Genomic DNA, 24,021 nt, shown 5'->3' with positions numbered 1-24,021 from the left:
ACAAAGGTTAAAAACATATTTCCATGAGTACAGTATGGGGGAAATATCTTGAGACAACAAAATATTTGAAAAAGACCCAGGGTTTTTAGTAGACTAGACTATAAGCTCAATGTGAATCAATATAGGGGTGTGCTAATCACAAAAATATAATATCCATTTTGGGGAAGGTGATTGATCTGCTGATCTTTGCCCTGTTCAGATTACACCTGGGGTACTATACACAATTCTAGGTGCTACATTTTAGGAAGGATATTAATGAGCTGGTATAGTAGAGGGCAACCAGGATATTGAGGGTACTAGAAAGTTTGTCATGTCAGTATTAGTTAGAAGAGCATAGGACGTTTGGAATGAAATGGAATAAGCATTCATTAAGCATCTACAATTAAATTCAATTAACATTTATTAATTACCTACTGTATGCCAGTCACCATATTAAATACCTTACAAATATTATTCTATTTGACTTGTTTAACCTAAAGATGATAAGTTTAGTAAGGAACATAATTGATGACTTCAAGTACTATCATGGGGAAGAGGAATTGCATTTGTTCTGCTTGACCTCAGAAGGCAGAACTAAAAGCAAGAGAGGAAGTCCGAGAGAGGCAGATCTTGGCCCGATGTATCGGAAAACTCCCTAACCATGAGAACTATCCTGAAACCATACAATCTACCTAAGGGAACAGTGAGTTCTTTGTCAATAGAGATATTCAAATGGTGTCTATATGACCACATACAGTCATGGGATCATAGATTTAGAGCTGGAAGGGACATAAGAGGCTATTTAGTTCAACCCCCTGTTTTACAGAGGAGGAAATATAGACTCAGAGAGATTAAGTGATTTTCCTAAGGTCATGCAGGAGCAATTGGGAAAGAGGATTCAAACCAGAGCTGAGAACTGGAATCTCCCAACTCTAAATCTGGCCTGTTTCTCATCATGCTACGTTGCTTGCAATGTATATTGTACAGAACATAGGCATGGGTGATGGTTGATGATACCCTCTAAGGTACCTTTCGATTCAAACATTCTTTGATTTCATGATCACATGACAGAGAATAATTTTACGTGAAGGTGAATGTGTCAGTGGGATCAGGATTGATTTTTGGTCCCAATTTAGAGAGACCAGTTATGGAATTTGAGAAATACAAATATTGTATGAAATATAGCACAGAGACAGACCTTCAGCTAGCAGGCTTTGTAGAGAAGGTAGCAACTGAGCTGGATTTTAAAGGAAAAGAGAGACTACAGCAGACTGGGATGGAACAGGGGGTGGGACATGGGTGGCCCATTCGAGAAAAGGAGAATGGATAATATTAAGGATGGGACTAGCCATATGGTTTCACTGATAGAGGGAATGCCCAGAGGAGGAGACTTCCCCTCCCAAAGCAGCTCAGACCTGCAAATTAGAGGCTGAGAGAGTTACCTCAAGAGTGCTCAAAGCCACACATCCAATATGTGTCAGAGATAGGATTTGAATTGAAGTATCCATGACTCCAAGGGCAGTTCTCTATCTACTAGGCCTTCACAGGATAGTGATTAGAGCAGAGGTATTAACTGTTTTTGTGTCATAGACTCCTTTGGCAGTTTGATGAAACCTATAGATCCCTGTGTCATAGACTCCTTTGGCAGTTTGGTGAAACCTATGGATCCCTTCTCAGAAGAATGTTTTTAAATGCATAAAATAAAATATGTAGGATTACAAAAAAAACCCCAATAATATTGAAATACGGTTTATCAATCTATCTGTATCTGCTTATCTATCTATCTATCTATCTACCTATCTATCTATCTATCTATCTATCTATCTATCTATCTATCTATCTATCTATCTATCTATCTATCTATCACAACTTCTCAGACCTTGGGATTAGTGGTTTTGGAACACTGTCAAGAGACAGCAGTACGGCCTTTCAATTGTGTCTTATTCTTAGTGACCCCAGTTGGGGTTTTCTTGGCAAAGGAGTGGTTGACCATTTCCTTCTCTATTGATTAGGGGACATTAAAGGTATTAAAGGGATATTAAAGGAAAGTCAGGCATAGTGCAAAAATACCACTGCATTTGGAGTTGGTAAATCTGGCTCAGCCACTTACTACCTGTGTAACTGTTGGCAACTCGTTTAAGTTTTCTGATCCCCAATTTATTCACAGGTAAAATGGAAATAATTCTTACATACCCCATGGCACAGGGCAGTTGTGATCATCATTTGAGACAAAGGATGCTGGGTAGCCAGAAATTTCTGTAGAAACATTAGCTCAGAAATGTCCATAAGTGTGTAATAATCCAGTCCCCTTAACAGGAATATTACCTCACCCAACTTCTATCAGAATTCAGGGAGAGAAGGCAACATTCGCAGATTTTTGTGCTTGAGAATGAGTTTCCCAGAAAATGTGCATTAAAAGGAGCTGGGAGAGAGAGAGACACATCTGCTTGGAGCCTGCCAAGTGATACACATCATGAACTGCCACCAGATCGGGGCAGTTAGGGGCAGGCCAGGTCCTCAAGTCCAGTGGTGGGCAGCTGTGTCTGTGCTGATAGAATTTCAGCCAAAGCTACATGATGCCTCTCTCTCCCTAGATGAATGACTATAGTGGCAATCCCTGATTGTTCATCGGATCACCCCTCCTTTGAGCTTAGTTTGTTCATCTGTAAAGACACTTAGGTTCAGCTCCTGAATCTGCTCCTAACTCACTGGATGACTGTCTCCTTACCCTTACTGGTCTTTGGGGTTCTCATTTGTAAAATGAGGGAGTTAGACTGGATTATCTTTAATATCTCTTCTAGGTCTACCATTCTATGAAAATGAAGACAATAATACCTGTTTTGCCTCCCCTACAGGTGGACATGTGGAAAGTACTTTGTTGTCATAGCAATAACTGATGTTATGATAACACTTTAAGGTTTATGAAATGCTTCACATATATCACTTCATCTGAATTTCACCCTAACCCTGTGAGATAGGCAGGACAAATATATTTATCCTACCCTACATATAACCCCAAGGCTCAAAGCTCAATTGTATAAGATTCTCCTCATGGGTGGAGATTGAAGACTCAATGTTCTAAGTGTAGGAGGGAGGGGGAAGAGCGGTGGTGGAGGGATGGGTGGGACGGGATGTAGTTGGCCAGTGTTTGAGAAAGGAGAGGTCCTGGTCTACTAGCTTCTGGTTTTGAGAGAGAAGACAACCAGTTCTAGATGCTCATCAGGGAAATAAGGTGTGTATAGGTAGATATATTGAGAGAGAGAGAGAGAGGGAGAGAGAGAGAGAGAGAGAGAGAGAGAGAGAGAGAGAGAGAGAGAGAGAGAGAGAGAGAGAAATGTGTGTATATATGTGTGTATATATATAACATTTATATAATACTGTGTACTAAACACTGTGCTAAATGTTTTCCAGTTATATCTCATTTGGCATCACAATAACCCTGGGAGGTAGATACTACTATTATCCTCATTTTATAGATGAAGAAACACTCTGGGAACAAGGACATGATCAAGGTGCCAGTGCCTCCATAAGTCTCCTTTCTTCACAGGATCATTCTCTCCCTTCCAGGACCAATCCCTGAAGGAAATCTGTAACCTCTAGTTTTCTTTCTTAAAGCTGGAAGCCAGAAGACCAGAATCCTTCTTCTCCCAAACTCTCACATTTGTGAGTCGCATCAATATCCACCAATAAGGAAAGTATAATGCCATTGGACTGTGGTACAGACAGATAAAGAAACTGAGGCTCAGAGGCTTGTCCTTATTCACATGGCCAGTGAGTATGGAGGTGAAATTCAGCCTGGGGTCAATTACTTCTAAACCATACTTACATTCTAATGAAAATCACTTCTCTCTTCACCCCAGTTTCATCATCTAGAAATGAGAAGTTAGTAATAATACTTGGCCTGTCTCCCTCACAAGGCTGTTTTGAGAATCAAATAGGGTGGTTTGTGGAAAGTGCTTTAGAAGTATAAATTTTTTTAAAATGTCTCTATAAGTTACTTTATTTCTCTGAGCTTCAAATTCATTAAATTACAGAAGTCTGGAGCCTGTCAGGAGCTTAGAGGTATCTAGTTTAAACCCTTCATTTTACAGACCAGGATGCATGCCTAGAGAGAGCAGGTGAGTGACCCAAAGTCATCCTGCTTACAAATGGCAAGAGCCTGATTTCTCACTCTGAAACTTCATACTCTTTTCATTCTATTAATCTGACTCTCTATTTCTGTATTCTGACTCTAAGTCCTTGTAAAATGGGGCTCATACTCCTTGTAATCAGTCTCTACCTCCCTGTACTGGTGTGGAGAAAGAGGTTAGTGATTCTTAAAGTGGTATAAAAATGAGGGCTTGTATAATTATAATTAGAGGATTAAAAGACTAGGGTTTTTTTTATTGTTGTTTGTTTGTTTTTTATTTTTTTAATGAAGGGGAATGGGAGCCCTGTAATTCCAGGTTCTCAATTAGACACTTCATTGGATTCTGTATGAGCTACAGAAAAACAAATGGCATCACCCAGCCTGTCTGATGCCAGACAGGCAGCCATGGAAGGCCTTGGATCTGCCCAAGGGATACACCCTTCCATGCAGGGGAGATTCTCAAAAGGCGTTGGAGAGAGGCCAATCCCCAAGCCAGCTTCCTATAGACAGCTTGTTGAGAGCTTCCAAAAGGTGCTGAATGGACTATTGACTCTCCCCAGAGCTATTCTCCAAGAAGTCTTGGCCAAGGGATGGACTGCCAAGCAAGCTGGGGACCTGGGGTTGTGTATTTGGGGCCTAAGAAAGGGAAGCTACAGGCTTAATTAACCCTGTAGGAATGATACCCAAGAAACAGGTTACTAGAGTTGGATAGACCCTTACAAGGTTTTCTAGTCCAGTCTCCATATTTTATAGGGAAGAAAACTGAGGTGCAGAAGAGGAAATTGATTTGTCTTGGTTCACATAACTCTTAAGTGGCAGAATCTGGACTTGACCCTAGACCTTCTGAAACAAATCCAGTCTTTTGCCAGTTCAGTTTGCTGCCTCTCTTAGAACCTGCTGGTTATGTGCAGAGATGTTAACTAACAAGACCATACTCAGTCAATGGAGGAAAACCAGGAGGATGTGGAGACAAACTGGAGAAGATGCTATATGAAGATCACATCAATGGAATGGAGATGTTTAAACTGGAGAAGAGAAGAGTTGATGGGGATGTGGGAGCTGTCTTCAAGTATTTGAAGGCTTATAATAGGGAAAAAAGATTAGACTTCTTGGGTGGAAGGAAAAATGTCCTAGCAATTTGAGCAATCCCAAAGTGCAATTAAATGCCTTAACGCAGGGGGAGTAAGTAGCCTTATATCACACTCCCAATTAGAGGATGAATCCACTTATCCTTGGTTTTTTGGAGGGGATTACTTAAGGTAGAAGTTAGATCAGATTCTTTCTTCCCGGTTTAATTCAGTTCAAATCAAGCTAGAAACCAAAGGGTTAAAGAGCACTGTGTCTGGTTTCAGTAGATGTGAGTATGAATCCTAAGCCTAACTACCTATTACCTGTATAATCTTAGCCTAAGTAAGCAAAGTAAGCTTGCTTGTCCCCAGTTCCCCCATCCTTGTAGTTGATGGATTGTGTTTGTTTGGATGTTCTCTGTCATTGTCAAAGATACTGAAGTGCTTGATATTTCTTTCTCTAGCTCATTTTATACATTAGAAAACTTAGGCAAACAGGCTTAAGTGACTTGATGGAGGTCACACAGCAAGTATCTGAGACTGAATTTGAGTTCAGACCTTCCTGAGGATAAGTGCAACATTCTCTCCACTGTGTCACTTAGCTGCTCCAGCCAGTGAATTAGATAATACCTAAGACACTTTCGACTTCTAAATTTTATGGTACTCTGAACAAGGCTTTGTGCCCTATACTATGGAGGCAAAGGTGGAAGATGGCATACATAAGGCTGCACTAATACATATATAGGCTAAGTATATAGAGTTACAGCCTACATAGGGCTTACAGTAATAAAGGGAGAGAGGGTATACATCATGTCTAGAAATAAGTAGTCAAACCTCAACATTCCTGTGTTTAACTTTGGTGACCAAGTATTGGAGTGATTTTATTAGTAACCTCATTCTCTCTTTCACATTGGCAACCACACATTTATAGCCATGTGCAGTGGAGAAAAAAATGAGAGGCAAGATGCACACAAGTTTGTGGAGTGACTGGTATCCTCTTAGGTGCTTTGCAGTTCTTGTTCACCCTATCATTATAGAGTAAAGAGCTCCCCATATATTTGTTGAATGTTGCTATTGTTTAGTACACAGTATAGTACTCTGAGACTACATGACAAAGTAAAAGGTAAGGTTCAGGTTAAAAAGTGTTTTTGCTTTAAGAATTTTTTTTATTGTGTAGTATTTGTAGTACTATGGCTTTCATGTATCATAAAAAGTGAATATTGTCTGAAATCAATGTTTTTTTTTAATTGAGATATTAATCACAGAATTCTAGGGAATTACTAGCAAGAAAAAATGTTTTGCATGTTGCCAGTTTTATTTTGTGTACTGTGTTTTATGGGCTATTTCATAGATACTATGTTACAAAAAGTGTATATTATCAGAATTAATGTTTTGTTATAAGGAATTGTATGCAGAAAAGTGTATTTTTAGCAATCTATAGGAAAGGGTTATAGTTTTTGGTGGTCAATGGAACCTAATCTCCAATTTTCCATAGGTTTGGTACATCAACATTCACATTTTTTACTTTGGCACTGTTTTCTAGGAACGTTACTCCCCCACCCACAAAAGTTGAGGATTGATTCTATGATATCAGGTAGAATATGGTGGAGGTAAGAGAGAGATCCAAATAAAATACTTTAGGAAAATGTAAGTCAATCACTTTGAACTGAACATGGGGAAATCAGGGCAGGTCTTCATGGAGGAAGTGGTGCCTAAATTAAACATAGAGGCATATTAACCATTATGTCATAGAGACAGAAAAGGGCAAGAGACAGTCAAGGAACAATGAAGAGTCATGTGTGTGTGTGTGTGTGTGTGCGCGTGCATGTATGTGTGCGTGTGTGTGTGCGTGTGTGTGTGTGTGTGTGTGTGTGTGTGTAAAGAAAGAAAGCTAGAGAGGGAATTTAGAGCTAGATTGCGGAAGGGCTTAACCACTTGGCTAACAATTTTTTTCTTTCTTATCCTAAGGGCAAAAGAAAGCCACTGAAAACTTTGGATCAGAACATCATGGTCAGGCCTGCTCATTAGGAAGTTTATTTTGGCAGTTCTATGAAAGCTAGACTGGAGAGGATAGAGCCTGAGAACAGAGAGATGAGTTAAGAGGCTTTTAAAGTAATCAGCCTTTAAGGTCAACTAGCATTTACTAAATGTCTACTTAATTAATTAAGGCATTTGTGGGTAAGAGCACTGGACTTGGAGTCAGCAGCACTTGAGTTCCAATGTGGCTGCAGACGCTCACCACGTGTGCAACTCTGAGCAAGTCATTTGAACTTTACCAGCTTCAGTTTCCTCATCTTTAAAATGAGAATTACAAGCTTGTTGTAAGGATCAAATAATATCACACACATACGCACACATGTGTACATAAAAGTTTTCAAATCTTAAAACAGTATATTAGAAAAGCTAGCTATTAATAATAACAAAAATAAAATAATCCCAGTAAAATAATATCGACAATAATATGGTGGCTTGAACTAGGGTGGTAGTAGTCAGAGTGGATATGAGGGAGCAGTAGTGAGACATATAGCCACAGTAAAATCATCAGGATTGGCAGCTGATTAGATTGGGGAGGTGGACAGTGGATGCAAGGAAAGAGTTGAAGATGATTTGATATTAATCGCTGAGATTTTGAAGGGAAAGTTGTGCAAAGATTTTTTGGTTACCTAAACTGGCCTCTGTTGGCTACTCTAGTAGGCTAGCCTTCTGGGATGTAATGAAAAGGACAATGGATTTGGAATAAATAACCTGGTATTGAGTCCTGTCTTGTCTGCTTACCAGCTGTGTACTCTTGGCCAAGTTACTTAACTTCTCTAGACCCATTTACTCATCTACAAAATAGGTGTAATATATAGCTTCAATACTTATCTTGCAGGGTTTTGGTAAGGATGGAAAGAGATAATCAATGGAAGGTGTTTTGCAAACCATATGACACTATATAAGTATATGAGCTATATAAATATATCGCTCACACTATATAAATGTGTGAGCTACACATTATTATTGTTGTCAATCAGATACCTAGAAAACACTAGTTAGCAAGAACATACAAGCCAGGTGGGGCCTTGAGTCTGGAGAAGTCTTTTGATGATCCAGAAGCTGTCCTTGCCAAGGACAGTAGGTGTCTGATGTCAGGCTAGAACAAAGCACTTAGTGCAGTGCCTGGCATATAGTGGGCACTTAGTAAATGTTTGTTGAATGAATTGAATCTAGTTGCAGATACTTCAATTGTATCAGAAAGTGTGAAGATAGCCCAGGATTATGGAAATAAGATAATATGTCCCACAAAGAATTCTGGTGGCAATCTAAAAGGTTGTGGGCATGAACACTTTAGGAATAGTCAGTTCTGGATTTGGAGCCAGAAGACAGGGGCTCAGATTCTGGCCTTTGTCATTTAACTACCTTGGTCATTTAACTACCGTGGACAAGTCATTTCACTTCTCAGAGTCTCAGTTTTCCCTTCTGTAAAATAGAAGGATCAGACCAGATGATTTCTAAGTTGTTGGGGTTTTTTTTTCAGTTCTATAAGAGTTACTTTGCTAGAGGTTGATCTATACTCAGAAAGCTCTGGAAAAGAAATCTGGAGCAGAATACCCAGCTAGTGTTTCCAAGATATTCCACAACAGAAGTATTTTGTCAGAAGAGTTGTGTTGGGAGGAACATATATATTTGGGGTCATAAAATTCTGACATACTTTATACGTGTGGCAAATACATGCCTATCTGGCTTCTTCAGGAGTTACCAATGGATTTTAAGTAAACAACAAATCAGAAAAGTGCATGTGGGATTTTTATAATGTTAGGGCCCAGTTAGAAAGAGGAGGTACAGATTTCTTAGTATAAAACCCCCTCCAGAAGCCTCCCCAATCCAAACACAGAAGTTGGGTTTTAGAGGGTGACTACCTTCATGATCAAGGTATTCTGTGGGTCCACACTCCTAACTAATGAGTCCCCATTGATGTCAGGCAGTAGACATAATTATCTCAAAACAAAAGCATTTCTCTAGATGGCATCATAAAAATAATAGCTACAAAAATATTCTCCTTATAAAGCTGGGATACACTCTTCCACAACTACACATGGTGTCAGTGCGAAGAATGGGCATACTCTTTTTTTTTATTTTTTGGAGGAGGGAAGGCAAGACAATTGGGGTTAGGTGACTTGCCCGACGTCACACATCTAGTAAGTGTCTGAGGTCAAATTTGAACTCAGGTCCTCCTGACTCCAGGGCTGGTACTCTATTCACTGTTCCACCTAGCTGTCCCAAGTGGGCATACTCTTAAAATACGCTGCTAGACAGGGCACATCCAATCAATATGTAGCCAAGGAAATTCACATATCTGACACCGCAAGGTCCTGATGTTCTTTCTTTTCTTATGGTGTCCTTATGTTTCTTTCCCTGGGTGCAGCATATATATTGGGCAGGTTGCTCAACTTGAGTACTTAGGCCTGTTCTCCATAGCTCAACTCTCAACTGCCAGCCCTGGCTCTCTTCTCACCTGAGTTGGGAAGATACTCAATGCTTTCTCCAGCTTTGACTAACGATTTCCTCCTTGTTGGGTCCAGTGTTTCTTACTAGACAAGTAGCTCCATTGTAAGAAACTGTAATTGATGGAAAGAAGAGAAAACAGATAATCTCCCCCTACTCTCTAAATAAAAAAAAAAGAAAAAAGAGGTAAAGAATGATTCCCTTTCTGACTGCTTCTGACTACTTCCTAGGGAGTATGTCTTGCCTTTTAAAGGGCTAGCAGGTGGCTGATCCAGCCAAGCGTTGGATGTCTCCTGATTCCATCAGTTTTGATCAGAGAATGTCACAGCTTCTGAAGGAGTAACAGAGTGTAAAACCTTCTTTATATTTTGTTTAATACTTTAACATTTCATTGTTTATTATCTGCCCCTTGTCTTCTATGATTTCCTCAATGGTAATGGAAGAAATAAATTGAACTGGGTGTCCTATTAGCTCCTACCTCATCCCCTCATCCCCCATCCCCATTCAAAGCAAAGGTGAAGGAAGTAGGGAAGAGAAACCCAGGCTGAGAGTAAAGTAAGGCTGATCACTTTCTTCAAATATCTGAAGATCTATGAAAGAGAAGAAAGATTCAATATTCTCCCCAATGACACTTCCGAGACAGAATAAGGAGCAATGGAGACAAATTAGACAGAAATAACTTTTGGCTTAATAAATGGAAGAACTTCCAAGTATCAAAGCAACCTGATGACAGCATTACCTATGTCATGAATGAATGAACTCCTTGCCTGCAGAAATATTCAAGCAGAGATCAGACAAATAGCTGTTTGGGTTCCTCTTCAGGTGAATTATGGGCTAGCTGCCTCTGAGATTCTTTACAATCTGAGATTGTAAGATTCAGTGACCCAGGACCGCTAATGAGTAAGAATTGGATGTCCTATAGAAGTATACAAACTAGACGCCCTCAGGAAAACTCTTTGTCCAGCCAAAGCTAGGCTCTATATTCTCTGTATTGGTATTGGCTGTTTTGTACAATTTTGACTGAGTCAGAAAGATCAGAGTTCAAATCCTGCCTCACACACTTACTAGCTGTGTGACCCTGAACCAGTCACTTAAGCTCCGTGGACTTGTTTCCTTAACTATAAAATGAGGGAGTTGAATTCTAAATTCCCTCCCAGCTCTCTTAGCTGTAAGTCTGTCTATGTCTCTAGTAAATTAGGTTTTACTGCACTCAACATGATCTTCAAATATGGGATATAGAAAGTCAGAGCTAGAAGGGAATTTATTGGGTAGCAGGATTATAGGATTCAGAGCTGGAACAGACTTTAAAGATTATCTATCTAGTCCAACCACCTCATTTTCCAGATAATCGCAGTAAAAACTGACATTTATATGGTGTATTAAGGTTCTCAAAACACTTATCATGTGTTGTTTTCATTTGATCCCCACAGATAGCTAACAGAAGCTCCGAAGGATTAGATGCCTTGCTGGGGTCATACAGCTAGTAAGTGCTGGAGGTCAGATTCTCATCCAGCTTCCTTCTGCCTCTCAGTTTGGTGTTCTTTCCACTGTACACCTTTGCCTCTATTTCCTTTTAGTCTAGGAATTGGCTAGAGGGGAAAACTGAGGTCCAAAGAAATTAAATGACCTGCCTAAAGCGACACAGATCTTTTCACTCCAGATTTCTTTCTTTTTTTTCCATTACACTATGTCTATGGGATGTTCTTTCCATTTTAAATTGAAAGTCCCTCCTGCAACTTTCCAGGATCTATAATTATTCACCATAGTGCGGTGAAAATACTCACTGTAGAAGATGGTTAGTCTTCATGAGTTGCTGTGGCTGAATGATCTTATCACCCAGGGATACCCCCTCCTTACAATTAGCTAGCTAGGCTGGTTCTTAGATACCAATACTTTCTAAAGTCCTTTGGCAGATGGGAACTGTCACAGCTTTCATTAAAGCCTTGAACAAGCCAGGCTCACCTGCATGCTACCGTGAGGCATCAGAGAGGTCTCTACCACTACACTTAGAACACAGAAAATTAAGTATGAGAGCTAGAAAAGACCTTAAACTCTATGATGTTCCACTAAGCTTGGAGTCAAGAAGACCTGAGTTCAAATCCCATCTTAGATACTTGCTAGCTGTGTGACCTTAAGCAAGTCACTTAACCCCTATTAAATGGAGATAATAAAAGTACCTACTTCCCTGTGTTGTTGTGAGGACCAAAGGACAAAATGTTTTGTAAAGCACTTAGCCCAGTACTGGGCACAAAGTAGGTGCAATATGAATGCTAGCTATTATTGTTGCCTATTGTTAGCAGTTATTGTTATACAGAGCTGGAAAAATCCAGAAGGCATGGAAGTTTTCTAAGTGTTTGACCTTATTTCCTATGTCTCTGTTTCTGAGAAATGGGAAGAAACAGCCCTGCTTTGCCTTGTTTCCTTCTAAGTCTTGTTTTGGGGATCGAATGGTTCATGCATTGTAAAATACATTGTGATAATAAATGCCTGTCATTAACCTTATTAAATTGTGGAACTGCTGCAACTGCTTCTATCCTGAAGATTGGCCAGAAGGGAGTAGACAGGCCGAGACAGACATCAGCCCAATAAACAGTGCGGTTGGTTGTATGGAAGGAGGCACTAGAACCCTCCCATCCCCTTCTCCACCCTCTCAGGCTTCTGTCCCCTTCGGGAGCTGTGTCAATAGCACTCTGCCAGCTTCGGGCATGTCTCTGTAAAACCTTTTGGCAACTTCCCTTACTGTTTCCTGGCTTTTGTCCCTTGGAGAATATTTGAATGCAAAGGGGAGGTGTGGCCAGGAACACTGAGGGAGATACTGCCAACCTTCATGAGTTCTTGCCATAGAGCACTTACTGAGTGCCCCTGTGTGCCCAGCATTGTGCCAGGTACCCACTATCAAACTACACTGAGTCCAGGATACCAATTTTGGGGGCTATACATCCTATCAAGGAAGGCCAAAATGTTTTTTGAGGGGTAGTCTGAATGCGCCTAAGCTGGGGGTCAGAAGATCTGGGTTCTAATCTCAGTTCTACCATTAACTCCCCATATGTCCCTGGTCAAATAACTTCCCTTCTTTGGCAAAGTCACTCCCTCCCTCTCTCGAAATGAGGGCTTGAACGTAGACCGTAGAACACAAAATAGTAGAATTAGAAGGAAATGGAACAAAACATTAGGACATTGAACGATATTAGAGTTGGAAATGGTAACAGGAATAATAAAAATGAATTGACAAATTAAGATTTAGATTTCTTTGTCAGTGTCAAAGCACTAATTCACATGGAATCTATTCTTCAATTGATTGTCTAGCCAGTAGACATTAACTGAAATTCTGCTTTTAACGGTAAGAAGTCGAGGTTTTTTTCAGCATAAGGTTGCCTAAATCAAGAACGTGTTATAATAACATTATTATTGAATTATAACCAAACCTCACTCTAACATTGCAAAATGCTTCTGTGACATCATTCGTCAATTGCCTATTTATAACATTTTAACATCGTTCCTGTGGTCCTAATAACAGTAGCTCATATTTCCATAGTGGTTTAAAGGTTACAAAGTAACTTCCCTGCAATTACTTTGCAAAGTAAGTAGTGCCACTACCATTATCCCCATTTTGCCCATGAGAAAACTGAGGCTTATAAAGTTAAATAATTTGCTTCAGGCTTACACAGCTAATAAATCAGAGCTCAGATTCAAACCCAGGTTTTCTGACTACAAGTCCACTACTATTTTCATTATACAGTGATGCTCCCCAAAATGTTGTTTAACCTAAAATCATGTTTTTTAGACCTAATCAGTGTCCTTTAGTCAGGTATGCTTCTGTGCTCTATACCTGTAATATCATTGATGGAGAAAACTTCATATGGAACTTCCCTCTACCCCAATACAAAGTTTTAGAGAGTTGAGAGGCCAGGGGAAGGGCTAACAGATTACATTCTCCTGTGTCAAAACCAGGCCTTAGTGAGTCCAAGACTGGATCTATAGCCCCTAGAACTCCTTACAAGACATTTACATGCAAAAAGTTAACCAACAGGGCAAGAAAGTATTTCTTTAGTACTTAATTAAGACAGTAAGGACCATAGGTGAGTGAAAAGGGGAAACTGGTCTGAGCAAGGGGTTAGATTTGATATGAGTTGGAAAGAGTAGATAAGGGAAAACAGATAATTTTTAGTTGGAAGGAGCCCCATCTAGGCTAACTTTCTGTTTTGTGAAGGACCTGTATATGGCTTCTCTGCCAGCTGGTCTTGCAGCCTCTTTATGAGTACTCTCAGTGACAGGAGTCTCACTACTACCTGTCCATTCCATCGATCATTATATTAAGCCAAACTCAGCCTATGGGTAACTGCACTCTCTGATCTTTCTTTCTCCCCCTGTGCTCCCCAGACTCCCCCTCTCCTATTGCTGTTACTTCTACCCTCAGGGACCAAGCAGAACAAACTTTATCTTTCTTCCCTAGAACAGCCATTCAATATGGGAGGAGGGAATTTTAGGTGAGGAGAACCAGAGGAAATTTTGTGCAGAATGTATTTATCCTCAGGATTCTCAAGCCTGCTATTCTTGGTTCTCTTTGAAATGAAAGGAGTTTTTCTAGCTATCACCATAGTTCCTAAAAATGTTCTTTTGTCACTATTGTTGAAAGGGAAACATGATCTTTACCTGATTCTGGCATCTTCTTTTCACAATTAAAGAATAAGGGTCTTATTATATGCATCTTTTCATTAGGAGCAACTCAAGTTTGCACAGATTAAACCACACACACGCACCCCAAGACAAAACCAGATTAAACCACACACACACACACACACACACACACACACACACACACACACACACACACACACACACCCAAGACAAAACATCTCCGTGGGTTTCCATTACATTGAGATAGGCTAGATTCTACAGTGCAAAGGACTCTGCTTGAGAAATCAGGAAAACTGGGTTCCACTCCTGTATCTGCTAATGACTTGCCATGTGAGCTTGGGAAAATCACACAATCTCCCTGATACCTTGGGTTCCCAATTTTTAAATCAAGAGTGGCAAACTAGATGATTTCCAGGACCCCTTTTATCCCTATCCTATGTTCTATGGTGCTTTCCTTTGTGAACATTCTATCTTCTAAGTGCTACTGTACATTTCACTTCTAACATTTTGCATTCCACGTTAAGACATTTTATATTGGGCTCCAGCATTGTCTCATTCATATGAACTTTGATAGCAACAGTGAACATAATTTGAGAGGCAGTGTGGTGTAATGGAGGGCAGAGTTGGCTTTACAGCTGCCAAGACCTGGGTTCAAGTCCTGGCTCTTTGTCACCCTGGGCAAGTTATTTAACCTCTGATTATGCCCAGGCAACTCTCTAATATTCTAAATTTTGCAGCATATTCTACTTTATGTTGGAAGAGAAAATTACTTATTAGAAATTCTATATACAGAGGAAATCCTCTGTCTGGCTTTTAAAATCTTTCTGACCTGCCCCCTTCCTACCTTTTCGATCTTCTTACACCTTACTCTCCTTGATGTACTTTGCCATCCAGTAAAACATGTTCCTCACTCACGGGACAGTGCATTTCTTGATTCCAGGCATTTTCACTGACTGCTTCTCCTTCCTGGATTCTCTTCCTCCTCATGTCTACCTCCGGGCTTCCCTAATTTCCTTCAAGTTCCTAATAAAATATCACCTTCTGCAAGAAGTCTCCCTTAATGCTAGTGCTTTCCCCCTAGTTATCTCCAATGAATTTAGCTTGTGTATAGTTTACTTATATGTTGTTTGTATGTGTCTCCCCATTAGGCTGTGAGCTCCCTGAGATGTCGGATTTCTTTGCATCAAAGTAGTTAGCACAATGCCTGGCATATAGTAACCGCTTAATAAATGCTTATTGACTTCTTGTTGTAGACAGGAAATCATAACTCCAATAATAATATTAATAATAGTATTAGTGGTGTTGAGGATGATCTTTCACACATCTATAGTCCTTTCATGTTCACAAAACACTTTCCTGGATAGTGTTAAACTTGGAGCCAGAAAGAACCAAGTTCAAATTGACGACTTAACTAGCGATAAGTCCCAAAGCTAATCTCTTGACCTCTCTGAGACGGTGTCTGCATCTGTAAAATAAGAACCAGATAGATATCTTCTAAAAGTCCTTTCCACCTCAAAATCCATAATCCTAGCTTCCTCACACCAGCCTTGTGAGGTAGGGTAAGCAATAAAAGTGTTATTATCTTCATTTTATAGATGAGGAAACTGAGGTTTAGAAAAAAGGAAATGACTTACCATGGTGACCTAGCTGCTTCCTAGTCTTCTTACTCCAGGTCCAGTGCTCTTTCCACTAAAGCTGAGAATAGTAGCTTAGGAGAGTCAACTCTATGGGAGAGCATCTGGGGTGGGGTGGTGGTAATGGTGGTGGTGAACCACAAATGTTTGTTTATACAAAAGAGAACCCACTAGGATGGCAGCAGAAGTTGTTTGGTTTGGAAATGAAGGTGACTTTTTAGATGGAGGTGGCTGCAGGATGTTTGGGCACATTATCATATAGCATCTCTGGCTCAGGTTTAAAGAAAGTAGATGAGTATCTCTCAGGGATGGTTCCTATAACAACAGCAGCAACAACTGGCATTCATGTAGCTATTTAAGATTTGCGAAGTACTTTACAAACATTATTTCTTTTTATCCTTGAAGTGACTCTGGGAGGTAGGTGCTATTATTATTCCCATTTTACAGATGAAAAAACTAAGAAAATTTGCTCAAGCTCACATGACTAGGAAGTATCAGAATCTGGATCTGAACTCACTTTTTCTTGACTCCAGGCCAACCACTCTATCACCTATCACCTAATTTCCTATAGGTAGAGAAATAAACCTCAGGAGATTAATAGCTCCTGTTTATATAGTGTTTTTAGCCACAAATTGCTATTATCTTATTTTTTCCTCACAATTTTCCCCTGAGAGGAATCATAACCATCCACATTTCTAAAGGGATTTACAGCTTACAAAGCAATTTTCTCACAACAGCCTCATGAGAAAGGGAAAAAACAAGGATTTTTATCCCCATTTGACAGATGAGGAAATTGAGTTTCAGAGATATTGAACAAGTTTTCCAAGGTCTCATCAGAAAGTGGTAGCAGTAGAATTTGAATGCAGGTCTTCCCTCTTAAACTCCAGGACTCTTCCTGTTAAGTTATCTGCAACCTGATTACAAAAATGAACAGTTAGATCCAGTAGACAGAACTCAGTTGATTCTTTTCAATCAAGACAAGGTCACTTCTCTTTTTTTCTTCCAGAGAATCAGACACCTAAAGAGTACTAAATCTGAAGCTGGAAGGGTGCTAACCATTTAATCTACAGATGAGGAAACTGAGGCCAAGAGAGATTAAAGGGCTTCCTCAAAGTTGCAATGTCAGAAGCAAGCTTTAAACCCAGGCTCTGACTCTAGCGCTCCCGTTTCCACTGTCAAGGAGCAAGACAGTATATCATAGTGAAAAGATCCCTTGACATGGCCCAAGTCACAGGATAGGATGGACTCCTGGCTTCGATGCTTATATGCTGTGTCACTCTTGACAAGTCATTTCCCTTCTCTGGGCAGTCTCCTCATAGACAAAATAGAGGTAATGATCCTTGCACTATGCAGGGACTGTTGTAAAAAGGAAAATTTGTAAACTGTAAAACTTTATAGAAATGAGAATCATTATTATTCCACTAACACTGCTGCTTCTTCTTGGCATAGAAATGTCTTTAATGTCTCCAAGCCTTGTCCAAGAGAAGCCAAGCTCCAGTAGGAAGTTCTTATACCAAGGTGGAAATTGTCAAGTATACAATTGGCAACAGAGAATCTTATAACCTGAGATTTGGCCAGCAGCAAGAACACTCTTGACAAATTATGAAGAACAGTGTGATACAATCAGATCCCACCATCCGTACTTAGTGCCTCTTTGTCTCCATGGACAAGTCACTTTTAACTTCCTTGGAAATCAGTTTCTTCATCTGTAATATGAGGAGATTGGACTATATAGACTCCAAAGTCTCTTCCAACTCTAAGGTTATGGTACTCTGAAGGCCTGCTGGGGCCCTAATCTACTCAATGGAGGAAATGCCCCACTAATGAAATCCTCACAGAACTGAATTCGTAGAAATCTAGAACCTTGGAGCAAGATGGGACCTCAGAATTCACCTAATTTAACTTGAGCAGAAATGCCCTTCATAGTATTCCTGACAAGTGGTCAGCCAGCCGCTATTGAAGACATTCACTGCCTCCTGTAGCATACCATTCCACTTTTGGTTTGGTCTGATTGTTAGGGAGTTATCCCTTATATTGACTCAAAATCTCTACAACTTCTATCTGTCGCTTTTAGCTCTCTCCCTCGGGACCATGAAGAATGATTCTAATTCCTCGATGTGTAAACTTGGCTAAGACACTTTCCCTGTCTTAGCCTCAGTTTCCTATTCTGTAAAATAAAGAGTTTGAGCTAGAAGAATTCTGAAGTCCTTTTCATTCAAACATCTTATGATTCTCTTCTCTAATTTTCTCCATTCTACTTGGGGACAGTTCTGTTTAGAGGTTTTTCCATATATGGAGCCAAACTCTGCCTCCTTGTAACTTCCTTCCATTGGTCTTTGCTCTGTCTTCTACACATAATGCAGAACATTAATTCTTATTATTATTAATATAATTATTATTAGCAAACAGTAGCTGTAGAGTTGTTTGACTCTAAAGCCTTTTGTCACTGCAGAGTTGTGTGGACTTTGAAACCATTGATCTAATGTGACAAATATGATCAGCAGAAAGGCCAAGAGCATTGAAAGAAAGAGAGAGAGAGAGAGAGAGAGAGAGAGAAAGGGAGGCAGAGACATGCCCTGCTGTCTCCCTGTGCTATGCAGCTGCTTCACATTCTGGCCCAACTCCAAGTCTTGTTGTAATACAACATGGCCAAAAAATACAAGTCTCTCAAATCAAGAAGATTGCTTATTGCTTCTGGAATCACATTTTCCAGTAGACATGGTTGGGGAAGGACAGGGGATTCAGCATAGGGCAACCAGTTTGGCCAGTCAGGGCAATCTGAAACTGAGGAAACCCTTTTCATTTCATAGGAACTTAGAGATCACTTGGGAGTGTTTGTGGAGGGAGACAGGGAGAGCTAAGCAGGATGTCCCTGTGTAGGGAAGGGGAGAAGCAGAGTTGTGCTTCCTTCCCCATGGGGAATCTAGGCAAAAGGAAGAAACTTGGTTAAAGAAAGAGCCCTGAATTTTGGAGAGAGATGTTTTTGATGACAGACTTCAATCCTGTTCTTCACCTTCTATCATTCCCCATTCTCAGACTTATGTGGCAAATTTCAGGGTGTTAAGATGAATGGTATCATAAAATTATAGAACATTAGCAATGGGAGGGGACCTTAGAACCAAATATTCAAAAACAGATCTTTATCGATGTCTTTTGTTTTTGAATCACCTAGATATTCCCCCTTTCCCAGAGGGCCATCTCTTATAACAAAGAATTTTAATAATAATAAAAAATGAACAAATGGAGAGGGGAGGGAAGTTGAGCAAAATCAATTTTGGAAATCTTATGTTATTTATGATAGAACGTAGAATGTTAGTAGATGGAAGAGACTTAAGAACATAGAATATCAGAGCCTTGAAGAGTCTTAGGTCTTTGAGTATTAGAATTGAAAGGAATGAAAATAAAGAATGTTAGATCCAAAAAGGGGCTTGAGAATATAGAATGTTCAAGCTAAAAGGGACATTAGAATATAGAGTGTTAGAACTCAGAGAGACCTCAGAGCACTGAATTTTAGTAATAAAAAGTTCTTCAGAATACATAGTTTTAGAGTTGGAAGGGAATTTACTCATTCTAATTCTTTCATTTTATTGATGAGAAATCAGAGGCCCCCAATGGATGAAGTGGTTTGTCCATGAGTTAGTTTTGAAACCGTGGCCCTCTTACAAATCCAGGACTTTGCTTGTGCCATTAATTTACTCATTGACCCTCGGTTAGTCAGTTCTCCTCAGTGGGCTTCAATTTCCTCATCTACATAATGGAGGTGGATGAAGGGACTGGATTAGATGATCTCAAAAGGCCCTTCAGTTCTAACTTTCCTGATTCTAGCAGGCATAGCTCATACCCCTAAATAGGACAAGTGATTTTTCAGGGGTCATGAATGCTGCTAATAAGAGAGATTGATTCAGAGCCCAGAGATTTTGCAGTCCATTCCTAAACAAACTGAGGTATCTTGTCTTTTCATCTGGGTACTTGACCATACCTACTGGTCACCTCTGAGATTCTACCAATGGCCTGTGGCCAGAAAACTGAAAGATCACATTCTGGTGAGATCTCATTGAAAATTGGTAGAGATTTGTGATATTTAATTTCATTTATTTATTTGTTTGATTATACCAGTTGCCTCACGAGATTTAGAGCTAGAAAGGATTTTAAAGATCATTTAGTCTAACTCCGTTATTTTACAGATGAGGAAACCAATGCTCAGAGAGGTTAAGTGATTTGTTCATGGTCACACAGGTAGAAAACATCAAAGCAGGAAGGCACATCCACATCTTCTGGTTTTTCAATCTCAGGTTCTTTCTTTCCCCTGTGGGACAGTAAATATTACAACAGAGAACCTTTAATTAACACACTATCTAAAAATGAAGACTTTTACCCGAGAATTGGATTGGTCAGCATCCCAGGAACAAGGAAATGCATAGTATGATCAATCTTCCAACTCAGAGAAGCAAGAATCACTGAAATTCCTTTCTTCTAGTCCTAAGGTTCTTTATATAAGCATATTTTGTTTTATTAATGAAGACTTCCTGCCATTGTTTTCTCCTCATCCTATATTATGGCTTGCGAGTGTAGTGGAAATAGTACCAGATTTTTGAGGTATCAGATGAGCATGTTAATGAAGGTTTGGAGTCCTAGTCCTGGATTTGAATCCTGATTCTAAAACTTAATAGTTTAGGTAACCTTGAGCAAATCGCTAATCTCTCTGGACTTCACTTTCCTCATTTGTAAAATGAAGGGGCTTGATTAAATGATCTCTAAGATCCTCTTTGATTTCTAAAAGAAAAAATCCTGTAATGCTCTGCCTTTAAATTTCTAGAGACTCTTCTAGTGTAACACAAGCAGTGGTAGGTCTTACTCAGCTAGAAAGCCTTTGAATACAGATCCCAGTGGCAGACTGTATCTGTCATCTAAAGACCAGCTTAATTACACGTGCAGAAGCTCATGACATTCATTTTCATTTATTCACTCATTCAAGTCATTTATTAATTACTTTCTATGTGCCTGACACTGTGCTAAATGTTAGGAATACAAATGCAAGCCAAAAAAGAAAAACTGTCCTTGCCTTCAATTAAATTACAACACGTAACAGGAAACAGAAATGCTTGAAACCATGGGATGAATTCCTTTGGTCATAGATATTCAGGTAACCACTTCACTAAAGTTTGGAAAGGTTGTGGTCTATACTTGCAAGAAGGACTCCACATAAAAGTCTTGAAGTATTAATAAATGGTGAAATGATTGAAAAAATAAGGTCTAGAATGGAAGGCCAAGGAATATAAGACAGCTGCTCAAAAGAATAAAAGAGTCAAGTTAAAGTTTTTTTCGTTTGAGGATAGAATACACAATGTCTCTTCTTTCTGTGCCTACACTGATTAAAATTGTTCTTTAGATGTGGTCTGCCTGGGCATCCCTAGACTAGGAATTATGAGACCCAGACTCACATTTTAGTTCCATCTCTTGGCTTGGTGGCCTTTGCTAATAGAGCAATCCTTTTTCATATAATGTCATAGGTGGAAGAGCCTCATTATTTTAAAGATGGGGAAAATGAGAGCTGTCAACACGTTGCCTTTTTTTTTAAATGAAGGACATAGAGACAGAGAAAGAGGAAGGGAGTAAGGGGGAAGAGAGGAAAACTCAGAGAACAGAGAAAAGAAAGAAGAGTCAGAGAAAGGAAGGGAGTGAAGAGAGGAAAAAGAGGGAAGAAAGAAGAGACAGATGAAAAGGGGAAAAGAGGAAGAAAGGAATAGAGAGGCAGAGTGACCAAAAGAACAGAGAAAGGAAGAGGGAAAGAGAAGACAGAAGTAGAACAGAGAGAAGTAAAGACAAGAGGGGAAGAAAGGGTGATAAAGATAGGGGAAAAGGGATAGAGAGAGAATAAAGGGGAAGGGTGGGAGAGAGGGGCAGAGGCATAGAAAGAAAAGAGTGAAAGTTTCAGAAAAGGGAAATGTCTAAATTCACAGGAAGTGTCAGAGGCAAGATTCAAACCCAGGTCTCCTGTGTCAAAAGCCAACAAGCTTGCCGCTAATCGCCTTAAATCCCTTCATGACCTTAGGTTCCTCTTGGGATTGGAATAGATGGTCCCCAAGGCCTCTTTCAACTCAGACTTCTACAATTGTACAGCCCCATGGATCCTTAACCTTTTTTGTGTGTGTCATGAATCCCATTGATCTGATGAAGCTTCTGGAATCTTCTCAGAATGTTTTAAATTACATTAAATAAAATATATAGGATCACATTAGAAATAAATTATACTGAAATAAATGGGTAATATTTTTTTGCTATTCAAGTTCATAAGCCCCTTGAAATCTCTCCAGAGACCCCTTAGGAGTCCATGGACCTTAAGTTAAGAACCTCTGTCCCAGAGGATCTCTGTATAGCTGCTCCAGAAAGGATGAAAGAACCAGGTGCTCTCTGGAATCTCATTGTCTCTTTCCTCCTTCCTCAGGGACCCTGGACCATCCTAGGACAGTTGAAAGCTGAGTGGGCTGTATTTTCTCCTACTTTCCTGGGAGGACAAACATTGACCTGGGGACTGCTACCTCATGGTATTACCTGCCTCCACATCCATGTCTACAGTGACTTCCTTTCTACCATTGGAAAGGTGACAGAGGAGATCAGGATCTGAAGGCAAAGGAACAATGAGCCATGGAAGGAGATAATCCGGAAGGAACAGAGCCGGTCAAGAGCCAGGAGAGGAGGGTGAACCAGGAAACTGAAAGCTGCTGCAACCAGAAATCTCCAAACACCAAGGTCTCTAGGAAGGAGAAGAGGGTTAGCGTGGACTTCCCTGTCCCACCTAACCCGAGGACAGTGACACAGCGCCTCGACACTCCAGGGATTTTCTTTCTTTATTATTAACAAGTTCATGGGAGTCAGCTTGAACTGGCCTCACAATGGGACCCAAGGGACAACAAGGACCCAGATGGGCTGTGTTGTCAAGTTTGAAAAAAAAAATAGTAATCGTTTTAACATAAATGGAAGAAACATTGAAAAAGCTTAATTTTGTACTTTGACATTTGATTCTTGGTCATGATTCTTTCTCTCGTCCTCTCCACAATACCCCGCCCCTTGCCGCCTCTCTTTTTCTCCCTTTCTCTTTCTCTCTCTTTTCTCCTACTACTTTTTCTTTCTTCCTCCCTCCCTTCTCTTCTCTCCACAGCATCTTGGTTCCTCCCTCCTTCATTTTCTCTCTTCTTGCCTCTTTTTTTCCTTCTGTTCCTTCTGTACTCTTTCTCTTCTCCCTCCCTCTTTTCTTTTGTTCTTTTTGACCACTTTCTTTTCCTCTTCTTTCCTTCTCTATCTGCCTTTTCCCCTATTTTTTCTCTCTCTTTTTCTTTTTTTCTTTCTCCCTTCCTTACTCTATTTATTTATCTGCTTCCCTCCCTTAGAGCCTCCATGCTGCTCTGACAAAAGGAAAGTGGGGGGCAGTGCAAATGTTTAGCTTTTCCAACACTCCTATGAAGTAGTGATTGCAGATGTGCCCCTCCAGTGCCCTCCTCTGTTTAGGGAAAATGAATATTATGAAAACACAAACTTTCCAAAGGACAGAAGAAAAGAAGAAATAACCACACTGCGAAAGGATTCACAGTCACCGCACAGTTCCTTTAAATAAGGCATTCCCTATGTGCAGTTAGCGTGCAATATGATTTGTAAAAACTTACATTGCACAAAACATCTCAGGAATTAAGGAAACAAGCATTCATTAAGAACCTACTATGTGCCAGGCTCTGTGTTAAATGTTTTACAAGTATTATCTCCGTTTATGCTTACAACAATCCTGAGAGGTAGGGGTTACTGTTATCCCCATTTTATAGTTAAGGAAACTGAGGGAGATAGAGGTTACATGACTTGCCAAAGGTTACTCATCTAATAAGTGTCAGAGGCTAGATTTGAATTCAAGTTTTCCTGAATCCAGGCCCATGGCTCTGTCTTCTTTGCCACCAAGCTGTCTCTAAGAAAGAAACCTTCATCATAAAGCATATTCCCCTTTGTATGACTTGAGGATATAGAACTTTCTTTACAGCCTGATGAAGCTTTGTATGCTGGGACTTGGGGAGGGCAGCATCTATGAGAAGAATCTTAAGAATAT

At 40.0% G+C, this 24,021-nt stretch overlaps 1 protein-coding gene across 3 annotated transcripts in view; it reads left to right on the top strand.

Moving 5' to 3' along the window:
• Positions 1 to 22,945, top strand: part of ADRB2 (adrenoceptor beta 2) — a 127,475-nt gene extending 104,530 nt beyond the window's left edge. For all 3 annotated transcript variants that reach the window (XR_011971984.1, XR_011971985.1, XM_072631024.1), the window contains one exon: positions 22,378 to 22,945. Coding sequence is in view for 1 of the 3 variants with exons in the window: in XM_072631024.1 (XP_072487125.1) it covers positions 22,378 to 22,412 (35 nt within the window). In the remaining 2 variants the exon portion in view is untranslated. The remainder of the gene's footprint in view (positions 1 to 22,377) is intronic.
• The last annotated feature ends 1,076 nt before the right edge of the window (positions 22,946 to 24,021 follow it).

The sequence above is a fragment of the Notamacropus eugenii genome, chromosome 1 (assembly GCF_028372415.1).
Source record: "Notamacropus eugenii isolate mMacEug1 chromosome 1, mMacEug1.pri_v2, whole genome shotgun sequence".
Classification (NCBI taxonomy): domain Eukaryota; kingdom Metazoa; phylum Chordata; class Mammalia; order Diprotodontia; family Macropodidae; genus Notamacropus; species Notamacropus eugenii.
Note: the sequence above shows the minus strand (reverse complement) of the source record. Positions and strands in the feature narration are given on the sequence as shown.